At 36.9% G+C, this 20,100-nt stretch overlaps 1 protein-coding gene across 4 annotated transcripts in view; it reads right to left on the bottom strand.

Moving 5' to 3' along the window:
- Positions 1 to 2,926: 2,926 nt before the first annotated feature.
- LOC126832201 (uncharacterized) overlaps positions 2,927 to 20,100 on the bottom strand; it is a 46,428-nt gene continuing 29,254 nt past the window's right edge. For 3 of the 4 annotated variants that reach the window (XM_050562917.2, XM_050562913.1, XM_050562916.2), the window contains exons 4-8: positions 6,414 to 6,546; positions 5,488 to 5,627; positions 4,962 to 5,036; positions 3,836 to 3,957; positions 2,927 to 3,705 (exon numbers count right to left, since the gene is read on the bottom strand). In XM_050562917.2, coding sequence (XP_050418874.1) covers positions 3,501 to 3,705; positions 3,836 to 3,957; positions 4,962 to 5,036; positions 5,488 to 5,627; positions 6,414 to 6,546 — 675 coding nt within the window. In that variant the 3' untranslated portion in view covers positions 2,927 to 3,500. Of the gene's footprint in view, positions 3,706 to 3,835; positions 3,958 to 4,961; positions 5,037 to 5,487; positions 5,628 to 6,413; positions 6,547 to 12,481; positions 12,619 to 13,478; positions 13,603 to 14,435; positions 14,556 to 20,100 lie in introns of those variants that run through there. The other variant, XM_050562914.1, reaches the window with a different exon arrangement.

Below are 20,100 nucleotides of genomic sequence, written 5' to 3'. Positions count from 1 at the left end.
AATTAGATAATTGAGCGTCAGGGCCCGAAGCTACAAAACTATCATATTTGTGACAGATTCTGCAAGGGAAAAGATATAACAATTTCTATCAGCAGACTCGCCTCAGCGATGTGGCTGGATAGGGTTTGATAGAATGACTTTAGTATTGTAATCTACTATGTTTGTATTTATGTATCCAGCTATGATATATAAAATGTAAAAACGAACAGTTGCATTGTTATTCCTAGTAAGACAAACATTTTAATTTCTGAGAAGACAGACGTCTTAACTATTTAGATAAGAAGAGAATACACAACGTGAAGGAGAAGCAAAGTGAAAATTCTAGACGATCACAAGGCTACTAAGATATGTGGTAAGAAAAGATCCACATACGTAGGATGTGGCGACCGGTATTAGTAGTGTGCCGCTTTCCACGTCTGACAGAAGGACCCATGGTGCAACACAGGACACCAAATTTCAAGACACTAATCTGAGATTTTAAGATACAATTTTGTATTTAAAAGACAAATCAGTTTTATCTAACTCTTTACCTTTAATCAAAGGGCGATCATCACTTTAAACTGTTTCTTAGAAGTCAAGTTAGTGCCTTGGAAATGCTTGGTAGTATCTTGAAGATTCAAGTTAGTAACAACTTGTAAACAATTACAAACAATCATTCAGTGAGGATCTATACTGGGGTTATCATGATTATAAGTAATATTACAAAAATGATCATTACAGAGTTTGTGCGGCCCCTCATTCTTCTACTTTTCCAATCGTTTTTAGCCTATTGCAAACGGATGATGACAATGATAATGTTAATGATGATGCTGATGATAAATTACCGGCATATTGCTGCCGGAATGTAAATTTTTGGATCACTTGTTGGATTTCGGATTCCCAGAAATAATTTTTCCCATGTATTCGATCGTGTGCGAGTCATCGATTGTTCACATACAGACTTTAAGACCTCGCTTATATTGGTTTCGAAAATTAGAAGTTTAAGTGGCTGAATCAATAAAAAAAATATTCTTTCAGTGACCTACTCCTGTGGCCAAAGGGGGCCTGTTCTTGGATATAGAATGTTGAACCTATCCAATTTATATTATTGACATACACTTGTAACGTCCTCGGATGTGAGCGTGTGCGTTGTCGGTTGTTGGTGTTCACCATACACAAAGTCACCATTTGTCGGTATTAAAACATAAGGTGCGTCCTCGGTTGGTCACATTAATAAATAATAAATAATTGATGTGCGATATTGCACCGCACATCAATTATAAACGGTTACATTGTCGTTCTTACCATGTGTGGTAAAAGGGGGGCGGGGAAACGTAGTTATTTACAGGTTAAAGACCACAATGAGGGTCGAGTCCACAAGTCCTCGATTGTTCACATATCGTCTGTACTGCCTCAGGCAGATTGGTCTAGAAAATTAAAAGTTTTAAGTGGCCTAATCTTTCAGTAGGCTGCTCCTGTGTCAAAGGGGTCTGTTCTCGGATATAGAGTGTTGAACCCACCATATTTATATTATTGATATACACTTGTAACGTCCTCGGATGTGAGTGTGTGTGTACTCGGTTGTTGGTGTTCACCATATACAAAGTCCCCAATTGTCGGTATTAAAACGTAATATACGTCCTCGGTTGATCACATTAATAAAAACTGTTCTATCGCTATATTGTGCCATACATCAATTTTAAACAGTTATATTGTCTTTTTTTCCATGTGTAGTCCAAGGGTGGGGGGGCAAAAACGTAGTTATTTCAGATTAAAGATCACAGTAAGTGTCAAGTTCACAGTATGATAGTATAGAGCAACTGACCTCGTTTGGCGGCGTTCCCATACTTACACCATGCGTGTCCTCGATCAGGCGTAACTAGCATAGGGACTCGGTCGGTCGTATTTCCCCAATTATTTGCAAACTCCAGTGTGTCCGCATTTCTTCCGTAAAAAGTAAAATGCATAAAATATATAAATTGAGGTATAATTTATATCGTTTCATGATCGTTTGATGTAATAGAGTTCATAAATAACGGTGCTTTTCAGCTACATGCAATATTTATCAAGACCTCGATTAGGAGGATCCATTCAAAGTCCACGATTTATACCATTTACATGTATGGGTGTGTGTGTGGGTGTGTGTGTAATGTTTGAATACACATTACGAAATTCTCGAATACATGTTGCAATTTTGGGTGCTTATACGAAACTAGACAGTGACTCTGGTCTCGCGATCCTAATCGGCGCCAGTTGACGTCATTCCTGGTGTTTGTTTTAAAGCGACAATTCACACATCTTGTCTGTGATATTACTAGTAGAGAACGCTTGCAAAAAGTTCCATTACTTGGTGTTTGTAAAAACTTACACCTATAAGTTGATATATGTATAACAAATTACATATCAAACACAAATAGGGTCATTTCAGGATTAACATATGACGTGTTTTCATTTTAGTATTTCTATTGTACTGGTGTCTTTTCTAAAAATGGGAGCACTCGTGGAAACTCTCGAAAGTTAGTCAGGTGGTTGTGCCTTAGTTACGTACGAACGTGGGATGGAATACCCGCCACCGACTTCGATAAACGACCATCTGATCTCCAGAATATGTCTTAGAACATGCCTACTCTTATATCGAATTCCAGCTGTCGAGGGTGTTTTACGTGCACGTCAATATGTACACGGGACTTCGGTTTTTCGTCCCACCCGCACCACTATACGTTGTCTGCTACCAGGCCCTCCGTCCTTCACCACTGACAAGGAGCAACTCGCCGGAAAATTCCTGTTGAACTCTCACTGCCAACCTGTTTCCAGTTCAATTCATTGTTTTGGGATACAATGCAATATGACGTACGGTTAACTCATCGTAGAGACTACTATCGGGTATCTTAAACTCCATTAATTACACATGTGCAATACAAAAAATACAATTAAACCAAACAAAATATTTAGAAGATTTCAACATCTTTAATAGAAATAATGGAATCTCGGGTGAATTCAATAGGGTTTTCAAAGATGTTTAGTCAATAACACATAGCAGTTAGTTAACATCAACAAAAATATTTAACGACAAATAAATAAATTATTGTTAATAATATTTGGAATAAGAAACAGTTACATGTGTACCAAACAAAGGCGGTCCCCACATCGACCCCTGTTCAACTCCAGCTAGATGGCGGCGGTCTTGTTACATGTAGAGCGGCATAGATTGGTGTAATTTTCAATTCGTCAGATCTTTGGAAATACTGAACAGAAAAGATGGCGGCGGTCTTGTTACATGTAGAGCAGCATAGATTGACGGAATTTTCAATTCGTTAGATCTTTAGAAATACTGAACAGAAAAGATGGCGGCGGTCTTGTTACATGTAGAGCAGCATAGATTGACGGAATTTTCAATTCGTTAGATCTTTAGAAATATTGAACAGAAAAGAAACATTTTTGGACTGAGATCCAACTTCCACAATATTGTAGTTTGCAACAGATTCCTATAGAGTTTAAATCACGCATATAATCTTATAAGATTAGGGGTTAGTAACGTAAGATGTTTTAGCCGGCGTTCCTAGATTAATATAAACTGGACTTTTCGAGGCTGCTATTACACGAGATCCGATGTACGAAATTAATCCTTGTTGTGAAAAACTTAATCCTTGATTACTTAATATCTCTGAATACGATTCGCCTTCTTTTTCAAACTGGGCTGTAATAGCTTGTGCCACTGAGTCGGCTCTATGAAACAAAGAAAAACAATTATTTTAGTTTATACAATTTAAAAATTATAAAATATTCAATTTCAAATGAGCACGAAACTTAGTTATTTTGGTAATCAATTGGGAGAATGGGTACATGAAATACTTACTTATTTTTTCTTACTCTTGCATCTGATTCAGCTTTATCCAGTATAATCTGTGCCTGTGTTTTGGCTTGTAATATTTCTGTATCAGCTTCTGTTAGAAGGCGAGGTTGTTCACTAGCGGCTACCTGTTAAATATGAAACAGATCAAAACTGACTAATTAGACAGTGGATTGTTAGCATTATGGACGACCATTGTCTGTATCTGGCAATCTGATATATAATTTAATTTTTTAAACTATATTTTATTCAATAAGAATAGGATTGGGAACAGGCTAGGCCTATATCACCCCTCTCCCTAATAATATTTTACAGTGAATCTTACTCAATCGCTGCGGCCACTTGAAGGCATGAAACGGACGCCTATGGGAATGGTATGCATTAATATTCTTTGTTGGATCAGTCTTTGGTGGCCAACATTCGTATCAGTACACGACCCCCCCCCCCACCCCATACCCCTCGAATCCCCAGACCAGCCCTAAGCGCCTTTTGCCTTGCATCATTCGCGTCCCGACAGACTGCTCGCTTGCAGTAACCTAATATCGAGTAAAACCATTCACCAGTAGCTGAGGATTATAATAATTATGCATTATGGGGTTGATAAGGAGTTAATATTTACTTTCAATTGGCATTTTGCATATCCAACCAAATCATCAAATAAAATCGAAAGTCAATTAAGTTTTATTATGCAGTTAAACAAAGTCGAAAGCAATAATTATCTACACATAAGTCATGTTTGTATATACAATTCGGCAGCATTTTCTATTGTGTATACCGTCCTCATTAGCCCAGTTCGGAGCAGAACATTAGGACGTCGTTAAACCCCATTTCATTTCATTTTATTTCATTTCTATTGTGTATACCATTCGCAGGGAATTAACGAACGATCCCATGGCAGTTGGAAATCGAAATCAAATTAAACCGTAGCACCGCTGACAGGTTGGTGCAGAAATGTAAGCCATTACAGACCATTTGGTTTCATTTCACGATCTGAAAATCATGTATATGGAACATTTTAGGATGAATGAATGACTGGAATCGATCGAGTTTTATGGCACGTCAGCCCCAACCAGGCTGTATTGCAGCCAAAGATGGTGTTTCATACAAGACAAATTAAATATGAATGAATTACTCTAATATCTTCTCGTGCTGTTTCTGTACTTCTTATGGCAATTTCGTAGGATGAAGGCCACATAATATTATTTACCTGAAAGATGAACAAAAACACATTTTAAAAAGAATTTGTGTACTATATCTGATTACACATTTTCACCTATTTTACAAAAGATACTCAAGACCTATGCCTGTTAGCGGAAATCCTTGCTGTTCAGAAAAATATATCTTTGATTAAGGTAATTAATTATAATGTCGAATTAGGGGATAACAAGTGTTAAATATGTGAACTCCCCAATGAGAAATTGTATGTATCCCACAAAGAGTAAGCATATCTTGCATCGTGAGCGACGAAAGTCTTTGCTTATAGCTACAAGCGGCCAATGTGCACCGGTTCTTATCTTTTAAATGTCCATAATTATTATTGTACGGTTTCTTATATCATTCCTATACATTATCTGTCAATTCTCAGTCAAGCGAGATAGTTTAATACTTGAGAACCAGTGTTACGACAAATATCAGATAGTATGAAACATTGCACTTACTTGGACTCCAGTTACAGTACAAAACAGTTGAGTATATCGTTCTTGTAATCGAGCTCGAACAACTCCCTGAAAAGCGCCTCGTTCTGATTGAAACTGTGAAGTATTAAAATTACTACACGCATTCTGTAAAGCGGCTTCACCTAAAAGTACATTAATAATTAAAATACCATAAACGGATTAAATATTATACAAGCGCAGATCTAGTGGGGACGCACCCGGTGCACGCCCCAACCAATTGTGGGTGCGCGCTTTAGAACCGGTCTTGTTATAGGATGGTTATTTAAAGTCGTTGGTCCAGTTGCGCGTGTTTCCAAAGGTCCGAATTTCTGATCTTTTGAATAAAAAGAAAAAGAAAATGTTACATAGGTCGAAATATAAGCAGTGAAACTAAAAGCGCATTTGCTAGTTTTATTTGGAAATGTCAAATGTCAAGCCAGGGCATTTTTTTTTAAGGAATCCGAAGCACTGGGGCATATGGGGTCCGGTGGTGGGGGGTGCCTGGATCAGAGTGCGCGGAAAATTTTACAATTTCAGCATACCTTAAAGGAGATGTTGTGACATGAACACTTCGTATTTTGCATTACAAGTGCGAAATATTCTACTTTCCTTCCCTCAAATATACTATCAAAAGCGTGCGATTTTCACTTGACATCATTAGTATTTTTATCAGCAGAGTGGCAAATACCCCACTACTGACTATACTAAAAAATACCCCGTGTGAAGCACAATCAAGCCAAACTTCATGTCAATAAAAACGATGACGTCCTCTACAACGACACCATAGAGAAACAGTTTCGAGTTGCAATAGTCAATTCACAACAACTCCCATTTAGGTATACAAACTTATTGCAACAATAATCTAAGGAATTTATGTATATTTGAACCAATTCAAATAAAAGTGTCAGTATTTTAATAAAATTCTTTACCTTCGTCTTCCAGAATTTCTTTGTAGTCATCAAAATCTTTAAAATCTTTCATAATAGTTTGTAGTGAATCTATTTCGGCTTTATATTGATATTCAACATTTAACTCCATAGTAATTCCTTCTGCATTCAAACACTGAAATATACAAAATATATACCTCAACGTTAAACCCATGTCATTTCTTGACCTATAGCAATTTTATCACATTTCCATTCCCGGTCAAATTAATATTTAGGCTACGGCGTCATTTTCGTAGGTGATTTTCCTAATTCCTAATGCAATTTCAAACGCTTTTCTTCGATTCCAGACTCGCAAAAGTCAACACATATTGCCATGCGCCAAGGAGAGAATCTATACATATGGGGGCAGACCATTAATTTCCCCATTAACTTTAATGTCAATTCTGGTCTTTGCCCGGTTCAGCAGTTTCCCCCATAACAAAGCAACATGTGGTCATGTCTTACCCCAGAGATATGACCATTGAAATTTTGAGAGACAAATGTGAAGTAGAAATGAAAATGAAATGAAATGGGGTTTAACGTCCTACAGTTTTGCTCCTAAACTGGGCTATAGGTGGGTAGATATAACAATATGATAGGGGGGACCTAGAACAAACTGCAACAGAAATAATTTCTTTGGGAACTGTTCAGGTATGGTCTCTAGTACTCCCATAACAAAAGCGGCCGCCAGTGGACTAGAAAATCGACGCAATCTCCGAAACGGTTGGCTTTAGTGCAACTAAATGTATTACCGACCTTTAGGAAATCGATACTCCCGAGTTCAAAATTGCCAACATTTTTTTCATACGACCTTATCGTAACCAAAGCCCTATATAAGGAAAGTTACGACAACTCATTTCCACGCTCCATTTTGGATCCCAACTATGACGCCACAAAAACCATGGCGTCATACAACTTTACTTATCATTACAAAACGTTTTATTTACTTCATGCAGCAATATATAGGTGGGGAAAGATATAACGCTTTACCTTAAACAAATTGCACCAATGCAGTTTGGTTCAATGATAGATATGTCAGACAAAATTATACTCAAAATCGGTCGAATTTGGCCAAGGTAAAATGACGTAATCAACATAATTCAATATGGCGGTCTTCAGGAATTTTCGGAGAGCGACATCTCGTAATCAATGTGTTTCAGTGGTGGAAGAATAAATAATTTTTAAATTCCTCAAACACAGAAGGATTATGCAAGCCAAATGTGCCGAAAAGTCGATTTTGACAAATATCAATTAAAAAAATGTATTTTTCATATGGTGCCGGGCAGTTCTTTCAAAGTGGCTGCCAAATTTGGTAATATAATGCAATTGAAAAAAACCCCAACATAAATATGGTAATAAAAGGGCCGCGATAATTTCGTAAGATATGACTTTTGCTATGACTTTTATATGGTTTTCGATGTCCGAATTAAAAGATAAATTTCTAAAATCCAAAATGGCAGCAACACAAATCGGCAGATGTTAATTTAATCGTCATTTTTCCTTGTTGGATATTACTTGTAACATGTCATTTACACGGTTCTCGATGTCGCCGGGTTCAATACTGATCTCAAAAATGACTCCATGCTGGCAGAAATTCAAAATGGTCGGCAAAGTGTTTTCCAAATTTGCGGAATTTGGTTATATATGTGTTTTGGAGTTGTTGGTACAACTCTGATCTCAAAAATAAATTTCGAGATTTCTTGATGGTAGAAATTCAAAATGGTCGGCAAAATGAAATCTAAATTGGTGCTATTTTAATTAACCGTCATTTTTTTTCGTTGGATATGTCTTATATGTGGATTTGGTGGTTTTTAGGGTTACTGAATTCAATGTTGGGTTCAAAACTTAATTTCAAATAGGATTGTCACCCACCAAGTTTGTGCGTAAGCTAGAAACATCAGGACAAATTACAGAAATCATCTTTTACGGTCAGTTTTGTAAAAGCAAGGACAGAACCTCACCGGACCTCTAATAGAGTGGGAACCCCTCGCGAGGCCAGGTTCAGAGACCCTCGGCCCCCTAGCTTGTGAAAAACTGTACTACTGGGCGTGAAATGAATAACAAACAGGAATGAAATCGCAGTAACTATAGGTCTTGATGTTACCAGGGACGGACCGGGAGTCCAGGGTCTCTAAATCACGATGTACCCTGTAGTTCGGATATAGACTCTAAACTATGATGTGCACTGTAGTTCGTATTGATTCTCCAAATTATGATGTATCCTGTAGTTCGTATTGAGTCTTTAAACTATGATGTACCCTGTAATTCGGATAGAGTCGCTCTAAACAACCATGTACCCTATAGTTCGGATGTACTCTGTAGTTAAGATAGAGTTTCTAAATCATGTTTATACTGTAGTTCGTATGCACTATAGTTTTGTAAATAGGAGGTCGATCATCACATAAATATGAATTGTGCGATATGTTAATCCCAAAATGACATAGTTTTTCTTAAATGATATATTGTTAACACGCTTTAAATATCTGGATGTGATAGACTTGGTGTAGAAAATTCTAGATACATTAAAATATTGGCAACAGGAGGGATTTCTTGCTATGACTTGTTTGTGGTATAGGACGGAATTTATTGTTTTATTAATTGTAATCACAATGTTACACACTAAATTATACCCCTCTCGCTCCCCACTGAGTATTGTAATTAAAATATGTAATGATATCTTAGTTTATATCATGTCTTTGAATCTACCTTGGAGGTATGTGCAACCGTATGACACCTTAAATTTATTAATATGATTATTCTTACAAAGATCCAATTATAGTCTTTAATTACACGCTGTTAACCAGCCATTGGTGTTTTAATGACAATAAATCATATAGTTTATTCAGTTCGACGTAAGATTTAAAATAAGTATATACAGTTGGTTTAACTTGAATGTGGATCTGTTAATCTCTGTCGCATATATATCACATTCCAGTTGTTACGTATGTTCATGTTGTCTTACGTATTTGTCAACATCAAAGTGAGCTTGTTATATTGTTCCATTAGCTTATTCAGATTTGTTGAGATGAACTTAGTACTAAAATGGCATTTTTCCGATAAGACCGGCAATAATTTACTATGTCTTTTAAATGGATGTCGATGTCTCTGAATTAAAGGTCACCGTCGAGTGTAGAAGTCGTGAAACACGCCGTCGTGGGATTTGTTGGGGCCTGTCTTTCCCACAAAATTGACGAAAATTACAAGCCGGAAAACGCGTTTTCTTGCTACACAATTCAGGTCGTGAATACAGCAACCTGAAAGTGGTCCATCATAATGAAGACATCTGAACTCCAATCAACAAATCAATCAACCAGGCTGTTGTCGTTGCATTCACATGTCACCAGAAATTTCACTGATGAAACAAATATGCCCGAAAAACACACTTTTTTAAATTTAAATTACACCGATTTTAAATGTTTTATCCATTAGTCAACTTAAAGAAATTTCGATTCCCGAAATATTGATGATACAATTAATGATCGATGACCGAAAACTGTCACACAATCCGGAAGATCACCAGACCAAATGGGTTTTTCCCCCTCAAAATATTATTCTCAGATTTAAGTTGTGAATTTACTCAAAATTGTTCGCCTTATTTTAACTAAAATATAGCCCTTTATAAAACTTTTGTTGTTTTAATGTATCAAATACATCAATAAGAAACTATGTGCAAAGTTTTGTGTTTCTGCATCAAAGATATTTCTCATAAACAATTATTGAAAGTTGAGCAAATTCTCAACATAAGTCTGAGAATGCTTTGTGAACTAGGGGCCATATTTTTAAAAGCGTATTCAAGTTAACTATCTTTAATAGCGCTTTTATCTGGTGTATCTTTTATTTTGATTTTTCTTATGAATTCAATTAGGTTATATGACAATTGTGTGCGCTTTTGTTTTTCGTCTCATCCGAAGATGTACGTTGTCCCTTGCCAGCTCTTCTGCCCTGCACCACTGACAAGGGGTACCACGCCGTAAAATCCCGATGAACTTTCTCGGCCAACGCAGGGATCAAACACTGAACCCCCAGGTAAGCAAGCCAACGTCTTACTCTCTGAGCCACCGTGTCTCCCAGCTATAGATGAACGATGATGTACAGTTTCAGTTTGGATGAAGATGTGTTCTTTTATAGAAATTGTACAGCGGTTCCTGGTTTCAATACAATTTGATAATGAGAACGACGTAATGCCATCAAAATGACGTTACGACGTCATAATAAGGTCGTAGGTAAAAAATGTTGGCATTTTTGAACTCGGGAGTATCGATTTCCTATAGGTCGTTAATACATTTATTTACACTGAAGTCAACCGATTCGGAGATTTCAGCGATTTTCTTATCCACTGGCGGCCATCTTGGATTTATGTTAATTATGCAAATTTCCCCAAGACCGATAATGGCCGCTTTTGTTATGGAAGTACTAGAGACCACACCTGAACAGTTCCCAAAGAAATGATTTCTGTTGCAATTTGTTCTAGGTGCATTGTTATCTACACCCGCCTACTAATGAAGACGGGCATACGCCATACAGTGTGCTATGAGGGAAATTTTGCCCGGGCAGCGGCGATACGGCCTACTCTTATATCGAATTCCAACTGCCAAGGGATCTTTTACGTGCACGCCAATATGTTCACGGGACCTCGGTTTTTCGTCCCATCCGAACGATTAGACAGTTGTCCTTGTCAGGCCCTCCGTCCTGCATCACTGACAAGGGGAAACCACGCCGGAAAATCTGGATGAACTTTCTCGGCCAATGCAGGGATCGAACACCCGACCTCCAGGCTAGCGAGAAATGTGAAGTAGAATACTATAAATATATAAACTATATGTCTCAACTCTGTTATCCTTCCACCTCAAAACCATGAATATTCACCAAAGCCTGGCGGAAAATTTTAATTCGATACTAGTCCAGAAAGTCAACAAAAATGGCAATTCAAAAGGGTAGGGGGTGGGGATGGGGAGAGAGAGAGAGAGAGAGGGGGGGGGGGGGCTGTCTCAAAATAGACAGATTTATTGTGTGCCTTTGTATTTTATATGCACACCTTGGCGTTTACACGGAACCCCGAACGACTAGACATTGTTGCCTGTCCAACCCTCCATATTGCACCATTTATAATGGGACACAATGCTGAAAATTCCCGAGGTATGTTCTCGACCAACACCAGGATCGTTTCCGAGACCTGATTAATGATAAAGCGCCTTAAAGGAGCTAAATCTCTAACTCTTTATTGTCCATAATATTCGAAATTACAAACACAAATTGGAATTCAAAATTGGTCGATTTCAATCAATATTGATGCTGTTATCTTGCCGTGAAAATACGGGATCCTAATATCCAATATATATGACACAATGAACATTTCAAAATCAATACACGAGTCGTGTACTCTTTGGTTTCGGGCGCCATTTGTAATGAACAAAGAGTCACATATCCTACAAGACAATGCGGAAGTAATTAGTAGTGGCTGATTCACAAACGACAAAATAATAATTAACGTGTAGAATGGACGGCTGTCGTTCGATTTGGTCTGTTCGCGTATTTCAACGAACATAATTGATTAGAAATTACAATATTTAAAAAAAAATAATTATAAATCACTTCATATACATTCATATTATATTAATATGGGCTTTTAGACCCACTTTCGTCTATTTTAAGGTTCAAAAGATTAGTGACATATGCCCTTTAACACCGAGCCACTGTGACTCCCCATTGGTGTAATATATTACAAGAAATAAAACAATGGTAAATAAAACAATAAATTGATTAATCAAACGATTGACATGTCCACCAAACAGACGATATTGACAGTTATCTCCTATCCATGAATGGGGTTTAACGTCCTACTGTTCCGCACCGACTGAGCTAATGAAGACGGACCTGTCTACTATAAAGGATTATAATAAACCAACATGTCATTCGTATTACATAACTTAACCCATCCTTGACTCACCACATATCATTTAGTGACACACAGGAATAATGTTTTGAAAGAATAATTATTGTTCCGAGTGTTTACATTTGTCATGACAATATAGTGTCAACATATTATTGCCATTCAAATAAGAAACACTTACTTTAAAATTCTGAAACTGCATGGTAGTGAATGTGTTAGGAAAAACAATAAACTCAAATCCTGGTGGTCCGGTATATAGTCCTTCATAATATGGTTTATCTCCCAGTGTTAAAGACACTCTGTTGTATTTTATACCAACTGTTGAAATAAAAGAGAAATGTTACACATTATCTAATGTATACAGCCAACCTAGGATTTTGAAGCGGGTAGACTGTCTCATACTCCTTTTGACCCAACCAACCCCGCCCTATTAAGGGAAACTTTGTCAGCACAGCGGAGCTATAGCCTACTCTTATTTCGAATTCCGTCTGCCAAGGGATCTTTCACGTGTACGCCAATATGTACACGTGACCTGTGTTTTTCATCCCATCCGCACGAATATACATTTTCCCTTGCCAGGCTATCCGTCCTGCACAATGCCAAGGGAGGTAGCGCAGGAAAATCACATTGAACTTTTTCGGCCAACACCGGGATCGAACACAGGACATCCAGGTTAGCGAGCCAACGTCATACTAACCGAGCCACCACGGCTAACGCAATACATATACCAAGGTTATGATACTCTAGAGGCCACATCCGATTATAACTTAAAATATGCATTAAGGACCAAAAGATTCCGGGTGAGTTCGGTTTTGGCGTGTTCCTGAACTATCACCCCCCCCCCCCCTTCATTCCGAAAAACTTCAAAATCGATGTGAAGGAAAGAGAGGATGAGCCCTACCGATTTTCCATGTTCTTGCAAAATGTGGGCGTATCTTTCATGTTATGTTTTTAATTTTGAAAGTTAAAAATTATGAAATATGAAATATTTTTATAAAAATATTGAATGAATCTAAATTTGACCAAATACTTTGATTTTCACAGGAACTGCGTATTGAAAGTGTCTCCCAAATGCAGACCTTGAGCCTATTATTTGTATTGTCGAGGCATATACAAGACTATATTCGACGTATTATTAGCCTTCTAAAAACAATAAGAAATGTGGCTTGAAATATTACCTTCATCAGAGTCTAATTTCTTTAGTGACACTATCACTAGAGCAATGGACACAATCAAAATCACGACAACAAGGATAATCCCAGAAATACATTTACATGAAGTTTCACACATTGTGCAGCCCGTCTGAAAAGAAAGATAACACAAAATATGCTGTATTTTATAAATTATGAAGATTAGGTTTGTAAATTGCATATAATCCAAAAGGTTTCTGTGTCTACTTCTAATGGTGTATAGAGCTCATTGATGGTGCACCAGATCGAAAAGTAGTTTGTAATATAATTGATGAAATGTCTTGTGTCCTCTAGTCAAATTCTACCTGATCTTGACAGCTCTATTTTACCAGAGACTTAGATCGTTTTTTTTTATTAAATTATTAAAATTTGTGAAAAGTTTGTTGAAATATATTGAACATAGACTGATTTACCTAAATAATAAGAATACGGTTGTTAATAAATACTGTCTTTAATAACTCAGAAGGTAATTAATGAATTTATTGGTTTATATCCTAAGTTCTGGTTACCATAGATTTAATAATTTGCATCTGTATAGTATTTAATTCAAAAGCAAACGTATTGGAAATTACGAAAGGTTTAGTTTTCATATAATAATATACAATCACCCCACGGAGTTTTGTAAGATTCAATTAAACACGACCCATCTCCTGTATTTGTACACAATATTTCATCAATTTGAACCTAAAAGGTGGGAAAACTCCACAATTTATGGATGAAAAATTTTGAATTTGAAAAAAAAAATCCGACAAGATCAAACAATGACTTGTACCCGAAGAAAATGTTCACAAGAAATTGTGAACGGACAACAGAAGGGGGTGACGATAATGCACGCTCAGATGTAGGCGTAATATTGTTACAATTGAGCGATATGATTGAATACATTGTATATTAAAATTACGTTCCTAGGTAATATAACAACGTTTTAAAAACTCATATACTCACCTTTTGACTGTATAAATATTCACAACCTCTCACTCACTATTAACTATTATTATGAAGTTCGTAGATCAATTTATAAAAGTTTCCGCGATTATTTTTTTTTTACATCCGCTTGTCTTTCCATGAAAACATGAATTGCACATACCCGTAAACTACATATGACACGGTTGGGTGGATTTCTTAGAAAAAAACTAATACGGTTGGTGGTAAAAAAATGTGTGTAACGTAGGAAATAGCTCTCCACTGGGGCGCATCGGTCTCTTGTAACAGTGACCCATAGTTTGATGATTGTCACTACACAATTTGTCATGTCACTATTACAAACTGTCCGTGTCTTATCAGCTTTATGAATCGGAGATTTCAATTTATTCCAAAACCGAGTAATAAAGAATTCTAAAACTTTAAAACAAACCTTTGTGTTATCCCTGGTTACTTAAAAATCGATTTCAGCGTAAAATATTCCCCCAAATTTTGTTTCTTTAAGTCCATAATTTACATCATAAATTTGCTGCGGTGAATGTTAAACAAATGAGTGGTCACGTCATAGACATGTGACTTTTAGAGCAGGTGAGCAGGTGTGAAAACCCCAGAACTTTTAATAGATACATGTACTATACGTCTGTAATAACTTTAACTACTAGATATTTTTTCAATATTAATTAGTAATTATGAACACTAATTGAATTGTTTGTTTTTTTTATTGAAGCTCGTTGAGGCCATTCTGTAATGACGAGTTGAGAAATCTGAAAATCCTCGCGCCATCGACCTACTCTTCTCAGGGCTGGCGGGGCTACCGTCCCAGGACTTTACGCGAAGGCCAGGGGCGCTTTCTGGCTAAGGAAATGAAGTGAAATTTTATTTCTTTTCTAAATGCCTTACCATGCAAACACGGTCGATGGTGGTTTCCTGCGCTGCTGACAAATACATGTATATGCATAATAATACCAAGGTTGTGGACACTCGCAATTTTTATACGATTTTGATGAAACTGACAATCTATGTTTATAACTGAAAGATCTCGACATTTGTAGCTTGTGGACCCTCTAGACCTCACAGTTTTTATTTGATTGTCAAAACCGTTGAAATATATCACCGTTACACCACAGTTACAGCTGAGTTGAAATTTCGTGAAAATCGGACTAAAACTGCCCGACAAAATGGCCGCTATCATTAAAAGCAGGTAATACCCAGGTTGTGGGCAATCCAAGGGTTCGAGTTTTCATCCAATTTTGATATATCCCAAAGGTCTGGGCCCCTTTCATTTCGTATAAATAGTATAAAAAACATGTAATGCCAAGGTTGTGGACCATGTAGAGGTCAGAATTTTTTATCCGATTTAGATGAACTTAAAACGAGTATCACTAGCTATTGGATGAGTTCAATTTTGGTGCGCATTGGCCCCCTACCTTTTACGCAAAAATGTGAAATATGAATGAAGTTTGTGGACCTTCCGGGGGCTACAATTGTTGTCCGATTCTTGAGATGAACTTAAACTATGTGTTAAGGATCAAAAGTTCTTGGATGAGTTCGACTTTGGTACGCATCAGACCTATAGCCCCTGTTTTTTACGCAAAATGTGAAATATGTATGAATATTTAGGTCCTCCAGAGGGGCTACAATTGTTGCCTCATTCTAATGAAACTTAACAAATATGTTAAGGATCAAAAGGTCTTGAATGACAAGATGAGCCCTATTGATTTTACCGCTTCCCCATACATTTCTTGGAAAATGTTGGCGTATTTTGCATGGCAACCACTTGTTTTAACTAGTCATAACTAGATGAGAGTTTTATATGATAGATAAGGGACACAGGGAACGAGTGTCAGAAAAACTCTATCCCGTCGTTGTTTTAATTACTTAATCTGCCATAGATACAACGGAAGTGAGATGGGGTTAAAATAAAAATCGACTGTCCAGTTAACTAATCGTGACCCTCGCAACTGGGAGTCTCTTTCTAGGGATCAGTATTGAGCATAACAGGGTTCTTTAGTGAAGGTCTACGTTCTAGAAGTCTCACTTCTATGTCAAAATCAGACCCCATTGTACCTAACGGCATAATTACTTGCCTGCAATATCCTGGAAACAAGAGTATTTGTAGCTACACATTTCTATAAAACAGCAAAGTTATAGGACTTTGGCTGAGATATGACCTTTTGAATCGGGGTATCCTTTCGCAAGTTTTGAAATTACCGTACTATTCAATGACTCGATTTTGATGAACTGGTTTTATATCTTCTAGTCAGACAATATTCCTGAAATTATGGGGGTTTTAAGTGCCTTAAGTGCCAAAAACTGATACTTGTGCCCCCCCAAAAAAAAAAAAAAAGAAAAAGAAAAAAAATTAAACAAAGATAAAGCCAATTCTTTTTTAAGGGTTTCCAAAACTTAGCTCTTGATTCAACGTGCTTAGTTCTAACTTTCTTTGTCAGTAGTTCAAAATTATTAAACTGACATCAGTTATTAAACTGACAATTAGGAAGTACGTCTTCAGTTGAAAGGACGAATCTCCTGACATCATTCTGGTGATGGACCTACACTTAACCAACCAGCTGTTCATTGATCACAGTAGCAGGATTACACAATTCAGATTTTTGAGCCCGAGAAATATTTCCTTAAACCGACTCTGTTGTTTTTCCTGAAACCCCCCCCCCCCAATAAAAAACAAAAAAAAAACAAAAACAAAACAAAGCAGTTGATAACATCTTAAGATACTTTTCGAGCAACCTACTGAAAGTTTTAAATACAGGAATTATGTAAGATTTATATCTGCCTGTTGCAGGTCTTTCTTTGTGCCTTAAATGTTATGGCTCCGATTTTGAGTAGATTAGAACGGTTCGGCCATTTAACGATTTAATTTAAAAATGGAGAAGCGAGGCTTGGACTCGAATGGCCAGTACGGTGGTTACGATCAATACACACATCTTGTCAAAACTACAACCATTGATAATTTCGCTTTTCAGAAAGGAAGGGAGGGCACATAGCCACCCCCCCCCCCCCGCCCCATACCCAGGTAGGAAATCTCTTCCGATTTGAGCGTTACCAACCATTTCCAGTTTTTGTTGTTTTTACATCTATGATTGACTACCTGTAATGAGTTTTTTTGTTAGGTTACACAGAGTGATGAACAATTTCAATGCTAGATGCTTTATGAATAAGTTAGATGTGCAAGTAATTAATGAGTGTCATCCATTTAGGGACACAAGCCTCAATGTTGATTTGTAAAATACAACTAGATTAATGTCCAGTCGTCAATTATTGTCCTGTCTTGGCATGACCAAAAAATAGGTATTGTAACAACGGTTACTGATTATATCTATTGTAATGTACCGTCTGTCTGCTAGTCTTTCCCACAGACCATGTAAGAGACAACGGTCCGCAAAAAATGAATTTTGGTACCACGGACCGTCTAGACCTTCAATAGCGTTACAAAATTGTGCAATAGTGAAAGTTGCGACATTCCACATGTTATTTTCCACCGAGCTTAAAATCATGACCATAATTTCTCAGCTTAGCCGCCTTATTAAAGTCTCTAATACCCGTTATTTTCGGAATAACGGTGGACTGTTCAGTATCAAATGGTTCACTGCAGATCTTACAAACATCTGGGTCTCAACATTGAATAATTTTGTGAATAAAATTCGCCACTGCTTCAATAGGCATGATCAGCTTCCGCAGTGACCTGGGAGTCGCCCAAGTCGACATACCCCTACGCCGCTACCGCAGTGAGACGTTCCAAATGAAATTTAGTTGATACTGGATGTATGTCATTGTATTAGGTCTAAGGTAGGAGTATAATTAATCTCAAACTCCTAATTGGAAATCTAAATCCCTAATTGGAATTTCTCCCATATTGACACAGGGAAATCACTAAAATATGTACAAAAATGGATACAGCTATCTCGAAAACGTATATTTTGACCTTAACCTTGATCGTTATGTAAAATTCGAATTCTCCCGCCAAAACTGACCGCCATTTTGAGTAACCCCCCCCCCCAATATTAACTAAGCGGTTACACTTATCACAAAACTGTGAATGGAATTGGGTTCAGTTATCCCGAAAACGTATATATATACTGATACCAAACTTGATCGTATTATGATAATAGGGTGGGAATTGGAATTTATAAGCCAAAACCAGCGGCCATTTTGGATTTTGGCAATATGACTCATTTCGGACTTGGACCTTTTTTTGGTGATAATATACGTCTATATCGACCATAAACCGTGGTAGGCATTTCTATTGCAGCAACTGCCCGCACTTATGCTATCTTGCCTGGACTATAAATGAATGACATGTTTATTTGTTGAGCATATGGTGGAACAGGGAAAACAGGAAGTGCATACAGCAAGAGAGCATAACTCTAATGTAATACCAGACCACATTAACTATATGTTACATCCCCCTTATTGAGTATAAAATAAAGGATAAACATGACAAGTTACAGTGGAGCCATATAAACACAATCTTTGAATGGACATAGTGTTTTAGTTATATCTTTCAGGTTTCTTAATACTACGGCTTAATCTAGTTGTATAGTTAGCATCATAGAAATATATAAATAGACTAGATGGCTACGGCCAACCAAAAGCCGCTACCGCGACGTGCGGAGGTGTTGGCCATATTGGTACATTGATACTGCGTAACATAATGGCGTCGTCTGGTTATGCGAACGAAAATAACACTTTTACGTTTTCAGTATCCACCAAAGGGACAGGATGTTTTCCCATTAACTGTACAAATGATCAAAACCCTACATCAAAATTAAATGGAATAACCTTCCACAGGTAAGAAATTCATATAGTAATTATATTTTAAGAACCCGGAATGTTCCAGCGAGCAGGGTCCTGTGTTGTCGTAAGTAGGCCTAACTAAGTTTATTTTTAGTATTATTATTATGCAACACTCACACTGTCACTGATGTATGTTGACCTGGCCTACCGCTTACGAAATATAGCCTGTCCTTAGAGGTTAGCCTATGGAAGTTGTAATTACTTATTAAAGTACCAGAATGAATTTTAATTGTACAAAAAGGCTTCTTTCCTGAACTGAACTGCTGAAGTAAGTTTAGCTGCAGCTTGTCACTGAGTGATGGCTGTTGTCGACCTAGCCTTTGTAAATTTAGCATTTTAGTATTATTACTATTATTAGCATGGACCTTGTATTATAAGGTCCATGGTATTAGACTACTATTTCTTATAGTTATAATAAGTTATAGATGGAAGGCAGCTTATTGTATGTTAACAGTTAAGGTTCATATTATGGTACAAGAATGAACTTTTAAAGATACATTATGGGAGATTCGATACTATTTCTTATAGTTATAATAAGTTATAGATGGAAGGCAGCTTATTGTATGTTAACAGTTAAGGTTCATATTATGGTACAAGAATGAACTTTTAAAGATACATTATGGGAGATTCGATACTATTTCTTATAGTTATAATAAGTTATAGGTGGAAGGCAGCTTATTGTATGTTAACAGTTAAGGTTCATATTATAGTACAAGAATGAACTTTTAAAGATACATTATGGGAGATTCGATAACGAGTTGGCAGTTCTCACTATATTGATTAAAAACTAGATAACGTAAAGGCAATTTGCTGAAAATTTCATTCAAATTGATCCACTATGAACCGAGAACTAAGCGAATGAAATTTCTGCCTAGCT

The sequence above is a fragment of the Patella vulgata genome, chromosome 9 (genome assembly GCF_932274485.2).
Source record: "Patella vulgata chromosome 9, xgPatVulg1.2, whole genome shotgun sequence".
NCBI lineage: Eukaryota > Metazoa > Mollusca > Gastropoda > Patellidae > Patella > Patella vulgata.
Note: the sequence above shows the minus strand (reverse complement) of the source record. Positions and strands in the feature narration are given on the sequence as shown.